Genomic DNA, 12196 nt, shown 5'->3' with positions numbered 1-12196 from the left:
ATCAACCACCTTTATAGACACAGTCGACGTACCACCTTATCAACTTGGATTTGTACGCTCTCCATTGTTTTGGACATTTGAAAGCAATCAGCTTGGCGTTGACACCCGTCTTTGTCACAATCTGAGCATTCGTGACTGATTCAAATCCAGTGTGCCATGTGGCAGGCAGCTATGAGGTATGTTTCTTGTTAAGTCATTAATATGAGACATCATTACTCTGATCAGTGCATGAACATGGTTGAATATCATAAAATATTAATAGCAACACATAAAAGCAATTTGAACAAGTTATCATTAGGCTGTTTTTAAACAGTCCATATCCAAACTATTGCCTTTTACATTAATCAGCACCTAAAAGCAGTGTTCACTTTAAAACTCATACAATAGATGATGATGATGATAAACAATGATCCCATATACTTTGCTTTGCTTTGTACTTCCTGCTTTTTGCTTTGTTGTTCTGCGGCCTTTGCGACTTGGCCACACCCGTTGCTTGGTTTCTTTCTATCTATTTATGTCTAAAATGCCTTTCCTGTATCTGCATTCTCACCCTCTTGCTACTGTGACAATGAAATTTCCCAAATATGGGATGAATTAAGTTATCCAATCCAATAGGCAAACATTGCTGCACATGCACTTGTTGCAGTGCACATTGTCTGAACAGTCTCAAATATTTAAAACCAGACAAACAACGGTGAGAGCACAAAAATATTCTTACATTTTATTTTATTGTCAGATGTCGTACGTCTTTGAGGTGTATGGTGTCTTAAATCAGGGTTATTGTGTCGTGGTGGCTTCACAGGCCCTAAGACCTTTTTCATGCCAATTTACACAATGATGCATCAGCACTTTGGGCGCCCTCGGTCAATGTAGGTCTGCCAGCCCCTCCTGCAGCCCGTCACACTCAATAGACTGGCTGACATGACATGTCCTGCACCAGTGATTGAATTACTAGCCATTTGTCTGCCATGATTGTCTTCCAATCTTATCAGCATTAATCACATTGTGGGTGTTGTCATCGTCCATTACAAAAGAATCAAGAAATTTTCTACTGCTATCATGTTTGCTTTTGCTGTCCCATCCCCCTAAACAGAATGTTATGTCTTATTTAGTTTCAAGATGATAAATATTTGGTTTCAAACTAAACCTCCAAAACAAACGCCAAATCAAAATTGTTTTTTATTTATTTATTGTACATAGAGTAGAATCATGCTCATTATAAAAAGCTCACTCAGTTTATGTAAACAATTTACAGTATGTGATGAGCTCTGCATGTTCATATGTTCTCTGCTGCTCAACCACATTTGCAGTGAATTAATTAGCAGCAGTGTGCACTGTGCTGCGTGGAATAATCATGCTGGTGCAGGCGCTGTCTGAATTACGATTAGTATGTGAATAAATCTTTGCTGGGGATGTTTAGTTGGGGAAAATGCTTGTAGTAAACTGGGATGTATCCTACTGATAAACAAGGGTTTTCTTGTATTGAAAATATGTTCTCTCCTCTTGGAATAAATGTTCTGCAAAGTGCAGCTTCAACACTTCAGTTTACTGCAGGGGTCCTCAATTCAGAACAGCATAACATATTAGAATGAATTTGTCTCACAAATTGGTTTTAAAAAGATAATTTGTGGAATTTCAAGAGATATTTGTTAAATTTTGCATGGACTGTGAAGGTCAACTAAAACGGTTTTCTAGTAGGCTGTTAAACATGATAAGCTATTTATATGTTAGACTTCAAATAAGCTTATATAAGACATGGTCCATGGATAGCTAGCTGATTGGCACATCTACCTCACAGTTCTGAGGTGGAGGGTTAAATGGATGCACTGATTGTCCTGTGTCCTCTATTATGAGTCTGTAGTTTCCAAGTATTCCAGTTCCATGTAACTGTTTTATGCATGCTACCAAAAAAAATAGCAGATAGTAAGAAAGAATACTACATAGAAATCCTTCCATGAATCGTTAGCTAAAATAAACTAACAATTGATGTGGGACTATATAAAAAAAGTAGCTAAATTTTATCAATATATTTTGACTTTTTTTCAACAATTTTAACTTTTGCCCTTTGTTATTTATAAGGAAAAATCTAAAACAGTGAATTATTCAAATGATACCAGAATATTTGTACTTTTCTCATGAACTGTTAAAATGCAGGAATGAAAATTAGTTGGACAAACTTTTTTTAATTCAGCATTTATAATTGTGTTGAAAGAAAAGAGCATCACATTTAGAATAATGTGATATATTGGCAGTGGAAATTATATTTTTGGGGGGTTAGGCATTGTTTGGTAATTTACATAGTGGTATATTTTGTTGCTTCCTGTAATATACAAACACATAAATTCACTTAGCAGGAATGTCAAGCATCACACTAATCTATCTACACAAATGGCCTTGCACGTGTAAATTTTTTTTTACAGCCTGTCAGGCTTTTGCGATGCACCCAGTGACACAACTTCAGTGACTCACTGATGGCCATAATTCATTGGTTCCAGTGTTCAAAACCTCATAGTTCACCTTGCTGCTGTGATATGGACTTGGACCACCACATATATATTTAACAGGAAGATAAATGGGAGGTCAGGCGCTGCTCATGTGTCATGGCATGAGCCACAATAAATAACAAGTGCCGATTGACGGGACATGGGACAGTAAAGAGTTGAGATATCAACATCAACACAGCCTCAGCCGACTGGAGTGTAAATTTCCAAGTCATTAAATCACCAACAAAGAAATATGAGCCCAAGGTTCTTGAATACATCAAGATTGATAGCGGCTCAGAGAGTGGTCTGCAAGGCTCCTGTTTATACGGAAATTTGATTTAACACTGTCATTCCCATTAGGCAAGGGGATTGTTAGTAACTTTAAAAACACTACATCTGTTGATCATGTGCAGTTCATTTTTCAAGGCAGGGCAACATTTCCACGCCCTCTACTTTACAATGAATAGTGATTGAAGGTTTGGATTGATTAGAATGGAATATGTGATATAAAAGGAGGTGGGAGTATGCAGTGTACACCATCCCAATTGGTGATAGACCAGATGCTGTCCCCTCAAGCAAAGAATTTTGCCCCAAACGACACCTGTAAAAATCTCCATCTGTTGCAGTGGGCCATGGAATATGTCAGCACTGGCTGAAGGCTCTCTTACTGAGCCGAGTCTGGCTGTCTGGCACTGAGGCGCTCGACTCGTTAGCCGCACCTCGTCGGTTGGTTGAGGGAGAGAGATGCTGCTGTGGCAGTCTGACAGCAGCATTGTGCCAGCACCGACTGTGTCACCTCTCTGGGTGGAGTGGAGTAGAGTGAGAAACAGATTCTGTCGTAACACTGGAGCTTGTGTTGAATGTCATTGCAGTGGCAATATTGAAACTAGCCTCATCTACGAAATGTCACAATAGGTGCTCTTTGCTTAAACCTGCTGTATTTGTTCCCTTGGTTAAAAAATATAAATATTGATAATCGTGCTGAGGAACAGATGTTAGCTAAAAGTCTGGTTGTTGTTTTTGAGTGTTGTGATGTAAAAGGAAAAATAACCAATTAAGGTGCTCACGAACCAACACTAATATCCTTTGTAAAATGGCTGGTAGACTGTTTTCTGCCCAGATAAGATGGCACTGAATATTCAACAGGCTCTAGTATGTATTTGACATAATTAAACTCCAGTGCACTTGTCTCTGAGCTTTAGTTGCTCAACTGAAGAAGTGTTTACTGTTGTAAAGGAACAAGAAAACAGTGTTTGCGCATACTGTAAGTAGTCTACATTGTAAGTAAACAGCACTTTATATGCAAATACAACAGGATGCAAAAAAAACCCTCCAGAAACAATTAGGAGTGATATGTTTAAACCAAATGGATTTTAACAAATCCCAAACAATGAGGAACATAAGGGATGTACAGTATATCCTCCCTCATTTGACTTTGATGGCCAACCAAAGCAAGCAAGCAAGCAAGCTAAAGCATATGGTGGACGTTTTCAAGTCCCTAATACCGACCATCATCATGCTTCATTTAAACCCAAGTGGATGTTGCTGAACATAAATACAACATAAAATTGGAGTGTGGAGTGGCCTATAATTCCCCACAGAAAAACAGTAGCTAATCGCCATTCATGTGCACTTGCCGTGTAAATCCAACTCGAGACCAGTAATTTGCACATCTGAGCATTTATAATGCAAATAACACTTAAATTTTTTCTGACTCACACGTGCATAAAATGATGCCCGATGCAAAAGATTGGAATTCAGTCGGAGTACTATTGAACCACGGTGTCCATGGCGTTATAAATTAGAACAGTGCATCTGATATAGCCGTATCTCGTGCTTCTGGTGAAATTCGGATGTTCTTCCTTAATGAGACACTCGGAAAGCTGGAGGGCATGACAGTGACACTATAGAAGTCACTTTCGCGGCTATGGAAATGTTTAAAACATGATGGGAAGACTCCATTTCCCAAGTGTGGACTGACAGGCTACCAGCACCAATGAACTATTGAGGAAATTAAAGTGCATACGTACACGTTTTTTATTGAATTGCACATTTAAAAGTTCAAATTTAGTGTCCTGCATTTCAAGTTGAAACAATTTATTTTCCAGTTTTCCAAGGTAAAGAAGAAAGTCTAAAAGGTTGTACAAACTGGAAAAAGAATAGCAATCGTTTAGATTTAAACAATATTTGAGTAAGGTCAATTTTCCAGCGGTCTGTTGCTCATTTAATTCTGGCATACACAGAAAAACTGGACAAAAACTTTCTTAATCAGATGATACAGTAGTATAAATGTTAACAATCAAGTTAGATCGCAGAAAGACACATTTTTGGACAGTTTCTTCAGAATATGAAAATGTGCCACAGAGAATTAAATATGAGCCTTTAAGTGTATCAGCTGTAATAAAATGTGTGTTTTGATTGATGGTGATTGATTGTCAAGCACCAAGTCTACTCTATTTAATGTGGCCATGGCTCATGAATACATTACTTTATTCCTGACTACTGTATATTCAGCATAATGGTGACATTTTTTTCTAAATAATGTGCGTTCATCTTTTTTTATGCCGATGTGTCAAAATATGGCTCTAATGGCAACCAGTTGATGATGCAGAAAAGGCTGAGGAACCTTATTTAGAATATAAACTAGGCAAGAGTTGTCATTGTTTCAGCTGGTTGGAACTCAGCACAGCATTTTGCCTCAATTTCTTTGTTTTAAAATGAAAAAAAAAACTTTTTACTAATTTTCCGCAGTTTTTTTATTGGTATTCAAACAAACCTGACATTGTCTAAATTTTAGAGTTGTAATCAATTGTGATCTGCCAAGAGCTTGAATCCAGTAGTTTCTTCTTAAAAAGTTATGATGAGATATTGATGGCTGCATATTTTGATTTATATGAGAAAAAAGGAACAGTGGATATCTGTGCATGCTTAGTGCAAATTTCTCTATCTTTTGGCATCAAGTAATCAACAGCTAGACAATATCTGTCCCTCTCGATGTCCATTGCACTTCCTTTCAGTCCCGCCAGGTTAATTGCTTCACATGGGCCTAACCTGATCTTTTAATGAAAGTGGCACACACGATACAGTCCTGGAATGTTTAATTAAACAACCATCTTAAGCCTTGTGAGGGATGAAGATGGGAAGTATTTTCCCCTACCAGCACAAAGCCAGAAGGAAGTCTATATGGGGTCTTTTAGTGCCAATTACTATGAAGAGCACAATGTGGCATTGGTGACCTCATATGATAGATAATACTGATGTACTTAATGGAATGTTTGAGACTGTCCTTCACTATTTTAGACACCATCCATTCTTAAGCCTTGCTCAGATGATGAAATGCTGAGGTTTAATGCTCTACCAAAATGCTCAGGAAAAGAGACATTAATGTACCGTATTTTCCGCACCATAAGGTGCACCTTCAATGACTGGCCTGCCTTAGAATTTGTTTCATATATGAGGTGCAACTCATTATAAAATGCAGTAGTAGTGGTGGCTGTGGTAGTAGTAGTAGTAGTAGTATTACTAGGGTATTGTGTTATGTATCCACTAGATGGAGCTGTAGTAGTAGTAGTAGTAGTAGTAGTAATTGTGGTAGTGGTTAGGAGTATTAGATTGAAATATATGTTGTGGGCACATTCCCTGTTCAATCAACATTTTGATCAAGTTGGGTCTCCCATGCAAAAATCTTCATTTGAGTTGACAGGTTTTCTATTCCCTTTTTTTAAATGAAATTAAATATTAATATGACCTTTTTGTGAATTTAATGTTGTCCATACAGTGTAAAATTTGTGATTATAGTCGTTTTCTTGCCACCGTTTTAAAACCTATAGAGTGGGATGATCTCATTGTTTATTCATGAGATTTTTAAATGAATAATAGATTATGTCCTTTGAGCCTTGTGCCCTTGCGCTTATTCTTGTTATTAAGAGAATTCCAGATCATATCAAGCTGCCCCGTTTCCTTTGGTGTCCTTTTGGAAAAAGTCTTTTTGCACCCCAGCCACCAATCCATCATGCGACCTAGCTTTTGCACATCTCGTACATCATCATGTGCGAGATACAATATTGTGTGTGGTCTACTGCTCTGTGACACATAATGTATTTCTATAACACCGCCTTCATGAAAAATATCAAACCCTGTTCTCTTCCTTCCTATGTAGCCCAACCTTGAGAAACATTCCACTACTGTTCCATTCATTAAAACTAAAATTATTACCTGCACTGCAAGAATGAATGTGCAATAATCATTCAACTTAATGTTGGACAGATAGACTCTTCATTATTGTTAGCTGTGTTTTGAAATTGCAATAATTAAACATCTGGCAGATTTCAATTATTTCTTCTTGTGAGGAAGAACAGCCCCGAGCAAATGCGATGTTGTGCCCTGTGCATCTTTGGTATGAGACTAATGAATAATTGAGATAATTATCTCCCTCAGCAACAGGATTTTTCCAAAGGAATTACCATAAAACATTGCTAATTTTAATAGGAGAACTAATTTAACTCAAATAATTTGAGCGCGGCAGGAGGCGTGAATTTTTCACCTCCACTCAAGGGAAGAAAAGATCATTGTTGTATTTTCCACATCAAAATGTTGCATGTAATTGATTTGCTGCACTGCAGTTATTCCAGGTCAGCAAGCTTGATCTGATAATCGTTAATGATTCTATTTGGAATCTCAAATGGCTATATTATTGCTTTCTTGTATTTGTCTTTTTCCCCACTGCTTGCGCGTGCCCATAAAGGTCATTCAATTAATCCAAACATAAACCACAATAAATTGAAATGCCCTGTTTTACAGAATAATCCATAACAATATCATTGCATTGTTTTGCACGCTGCAAAGCTGTAAAATCGGAGGCGCAAGACTTGAGGCTCCAAAATCAAATGTGAAGGAATGGAATTCTCAGTTCTCTCTGTTGGTTTCTTATCGTCAGTTAGCCTTACATTGACTGACATGTATTGCTAGCTAAGTCCCTTTTGTTTTTCCTTTGTCTGCTTTGAGTGAATTGTTCTGGAGGCGATGATGAAGAGTGTCAGCGTTACTGCAATTGGGATCTTCTCACCCCAAACAAAACTTGCACCATAACTTGTAAGTTTCTGTCAGCCTTCTAAGGATAGTTATTTTTGAGTCATCCACTCCCGATGCGCTTTGACGCATCATCTCGTGCTTTCACAATAGCAGGCGTTCATTGTATTCGATCAAAAGTCTTCAGAGAGGTGTATTAACACAGCCGCTCAACGCTGACAGAGCTGATCTTCAGTGAATGGGAGTCTCCCCCCCCGAAGCCGCCAGCTCTCGAGTTTCGACGCGCAATATCAGCTTATCCTCTTAATGAAGGAGCTGTAATCACACTGGCACAGGATGGTTGTCTCTCATTAGGACGCCAGTTGGGGAAGCGCTCTGCCACGCTTTGATGCCGTCAATGATTCCACCGGCGCTCAGAACAAAGAATTTCTTCCTGCAGAAAAAAGGGGAGGATGCATCCGTCAGTCGGGAAACTTTTGGAATTTCTGGGAAATCCTTTGTTTGGCTTTCACAACAAACGGACTGCTTTAATTAACTTTTTTTATTTTTTATTTATTGTTTGAAGGAACAATTTAGTACAGAGGGATGCAGAGAAAGGGAATCAAGTTTTAAAAAGCCCGAGGTTAGTTGGTGACTTGTGCAGTGTTTTCTTTCTGCTACTTTTACTCAGTGTTTGCTTGTTTTATGGTCAAGTGGACTCCACTATGAAGAATTAATGGAGTTCACGATGAAAGAACCCCTCCTCCCACATGTCCAAAGGCAAACCCATTAAAACCCATTTTAAGCAGCCTTCAACCAGTACCAATATGAAATTGTGCATTTGCCACATCGTGCATGGCTCACTCTCAGCCAGTATGAACCTGATGAGAGAAAACCACAAAAACCAGTAAGCGTAGCTATTGTGAGAGACTAATACCTATTTTTCTTGACTCATTTGAGTTTGTCTGGGAGGGGTTTGGTCACACAAGGGAGCATCCAACATTCAAGCTGATTAAAAAGAAGAAAAAAATCACTCTCTCCTGCTCAGCAGTTTACCCCCAGGCTATAATAGCAAACACTGAGGCTCTCCTAATTGTCTGCATACCTATAGGGCAGTGGAAGTTAGTCTGCTAACTACATACTCTTCAGCCACCATGTCAGACGAGAAAAAAAAATGTCACTTGTGCTGAAATTCAAACGTTTTGCTCAATTTGGAAACATTTTGCCTTCATTTAATTGAATCTGCATATTGATTACTTAATTAAATCACTGTTGATCTAGCAGTAGACTCATGATTTTTAGATATGCAATATACATTTGGTTCAGTTCCAGTGACATGGCAAGTGTGCCATACACACACAATTTTCTTAGAATGTGTCCTGTGATTGCTTGTCACTCACTCTGGGATAGAGTGTTGCATTTTCCCGCTGGGATAGGCTAATTTCTTTCCACAATCCTGAACAAGATAAGCGATATAGAAAACGGACGCTGGGACAGCCTTAGTAAAATTCTCTTCTGGTAGCCAGAAATGCAATTTTTAAAGGCTATTTCACTCTTGCATGATAAATAATCGTGATTTCTTCGGAAAAGAAAAGAAAGAAGAAATTCACAAATGCCAATGGTGAATGTTTATAGTAAGATTGGACATATTTGTTAAGGGGTTAGGGACATGATTGTGTGGTAGCAAGAAAGTTGGCGTAAGTGTGGCCGAGCAGGGAACCAAATCAACAGGCACACAATTGCAGATGAAAAAAATAAAATAAAATAAATTAAATGTCAACATTACAAACTAAATGTGAGGGGAAAAATACAAAGCAAGTAAAAAAGATGCAACTGTAACAATGAATACTACAAAAAGCAACAAATGAAACATTTCATTAAGTAAAAAACTGAGAATTTCACCGCTCCATTAGAATATGACCTATTTTGACAATTAAATTCTCCCATGATAAGGATTAACATCTATAAGTCCAATTTCAATTAAATTCGAATACGCTGACGTTTTTAGCCCCTTGCGGCGGGTGTATAAGACATATAATGCTGTAATTTGACAAAGTGAATGAATGTGCTTGGCTGTGACGGTCAAGGATCAATGCGTCCAGATAGATCATCTGCCAGTGACCAACACACCGGTGTAATTGTACCAGAAGGAAATCAACTCTCAGCTGAGGGAAATCAGGGTTTTAATTTAATTAAAGATAAGACTGCACACAAAGGACGACAATGAGCAGCTTTCTGGCTCTACAAGCTGGTGACCCTGGATCGTGAGCTCTCTGGAGAACCATTTAATAGCTCAGTGCTCGATTGTTAACATGGAAATCTATGACGGAACAGGATGATCACGCGCGAAGGCACTCTAACTATGTCCTCGCATTATCTGAAGAAATGGACTTCGCATAAACTCAGTTCCATGCACATTCTTTTTATTTGCACCAGTATTAAACCTAGTCGTCTACATTTATATCAGAGCCCTCAAAATTTCAAATCTATTCAAATGCCACTACGACAATCGAAAGGAAACCATCTTGGAGATGTCAGCAGCTCGATGCACGATTTTATTTTTTATTTTTTGCCGCTCAAGCACACCATAAGAAGCCGAATGGCGCGGTGGATTTTACGACTCAGTAGATAAGCACGTTATCGACAGAGGGAGACACACCTCTGAATCCTGATTACAGCCACTTTGTGACACCTGGGGGACTGAGAAAGATGTCTTTAAACCTGCCATAAATATTCACTGGAACTTAATTGTGCATGAGGAAGCGGTATTAAGATCCCGCAGCAGCGGATTTTGCAGCAATTTATGCAGCAGATCTGCATACTTTGGCACTTGGCCCCGTCTACACTAAACTCAGGAACATTTGCTAGCGAATATTTCATATAAAAAAAGCACATTGTACCTCTGTGCAATCAAAACTTCCACTGCTCACCTTCTGCCATAGTTCCTCCTTTATGGATCCCAGCCCCTGGTTTTTATTGACCATCCCACTAATTGCAACCTGCATAAACAAAGCATGTATGGGCCTGGGCAGTATAAAATGCTCAGATAATTAGTTTTGCAGGGGGAGGACTATGTCTGTGAACATTGATCTGATGCTTTTCTCTATTGAATGGTGAAGGGAGGGACGCATGTGACGGTGACAGGTAGCTTGTGTCATGGATCACAGCCTCCTGTCAATATCTCTCCCGCTGACTGGCCGACTGGTTGTGGAGCATTGCTTGAATGACACAAGTGCCAATTGATTTGGGATAAAGCCAGGGAGGAATAATTTAAAACATTATGAATCTGTATTTTAATTGCACTTACATGTTGCTCTTCTTTTTTCCCCTACTTTGCATTGCTACCTTTTAAGTAAGCGTACATTTCGGTTGGCTTTAGCTTTCAAAACTGATGTCAAAACAGCAGTTTCTGCAATTTCCGTCTGGAATGCTGTTTTATTGACGGTTATTCAACAATAAACTGTCAAAACACAGCTAGGCCTTGAATATTTCTGATTATATATTTATCTTCTGTGGTGTACTTTGTTCAGACAGGATAGCTTGCATTCATTGAATTGCCTTGTTACACCAGTAGAATTTTAAAATGGTATGTTTTGTCCTTCTGCTTGTGTTGGGGGAGGTTTAACGCTGTTGAATGTGCTAGGTACTGTATAGGAATAAAGATTATAGTGGGGCATTGGGGTGCAGGTGCACAGAGCCGTTTGGGGGAAGCGAGGTGACCTTGGCCATGGTGGCGGAGAGGCAGCCATCTGTCTTGGGCCACGAAGAAGTGACCCTACATCATTGTTTAGTCTGACGGGGTACACTGGGGTCACTGGGAGGGACAGGCCTCCTGGGTAGAGAACAGAAAAGGGTGTATGAGTCTTATGTTCACTGGTGATAAAAAACTATCAACATGTGTACCAGGGACAAAATGTGAAGTCTACCTACATTTTTTGTGGATAATATTAGAAGAACTTCTGACAACATTGAAAGACATCTCAAGGATGTCTTTCAACGCCCGAAATAGGCAATATAATAATCATTGTCTTTTTGATATCACCATCTCGTATAGCCTCCTACCAATTTGTGAGACATTCTATCAAAAACATGAAAAAGAAAAGCGATTCAGAGTTAATGTGATCCATGACTCAATTTAAAATGGGCTTTTAATGTCGCTCTTTAGGAACATTTTAGCAGGAAGTGCCCTTTTGTGTGTGTGTGTGCCCTCTATTCTGCCTACAATTTTTAATTCACCCAACCCTATATGAGAATAAAGTCAGAAATGTTCCTATTTAACTCTTTGGCTACCATTGACAGTCCTAGAAATCCAATCCATTTTGACTGGGGAGGGTGAATGAATGATTGAACTCATTTTTACTGCCAGTGTACTGAATTAAGGGGAGACAGAATTAAGTTATACTGCTACATGTAGTACAATCTTTACAACAACAATCAAACAGACAACAACATTGTCTTAACTCTTAGGGATCAATTATTGTGTATCTTTTTTTCCCCAGTACTTCTAAGAAGTTATATGAACACCAAATCACACAACACATTAGTGAATTGAGTCTTTTTTATGGCAAAAGTCTGAAAGGCTTCAACAGTCATCAACTGTGATGTTCTTTCTTTTCTCCTGTGGTCTCTAGAGTAGAGTGCCCGAGCAAAAATGAGCTCCTCTCAGGAGACAAAGACCTCTGAAGTAGCAATCAGACATCTGGGGG

The 12196-nt window shown here is 38.8% G+C and overlaps 1 protein-coding gene across 9 annotated transcripts in view; it reads left to right on the top strand.

Annotated features, from left to right (window-relative positions):
- Nucleotides 1-12196, top strand: part of LOC144089899 (uncharacterized) — a 41802-nt gene continuing 29606 nt past the window's right edge. For 3 of the 9 annotated variants that reach the window (XR_013305227.1, XR_013305223.1, XM_077621140.1), the window contains exon 1: nt 2-176. Coding sequence is in view for 2 of the 9 variants with exons in the window: in XM_077621140.1 (XP_077477266.1) it covers nt 157-176 (20 nt within the window). In the remaining 7 variants the exon portion in view is untranslated. Of the gene's footprint in view, nt 177-12196 lie in introns of all 9 variants that reach the window. The other 6 variants (XR_013305226.1, XR_013305229.1, XR_013305228.1 and 3 more) reach the window with 4 other exon arrangements.

The sequence above is a fragment of the Stigmatopora argus genome, chromosome 15 (genome assembly GCF_051989625.1).
Source record: "Stigmatopora argus isolate UIUO_Sarg chromosome 15, RoL_Sarg_1.0, whole genome shotgun sequence".
NCBI classification, from domain to species: Eukaryota; Metazoa; Chordata; class Actinopteri; order Syngnathiformes; family Syngnathidae; genus Stigmatopora; species Stigmatopora argus.
The sequence above is the reverse complement of the archived record's forward strand: the minus strand, read 5'-3'. Positions and strand labels throughout refer to the sequence as shown.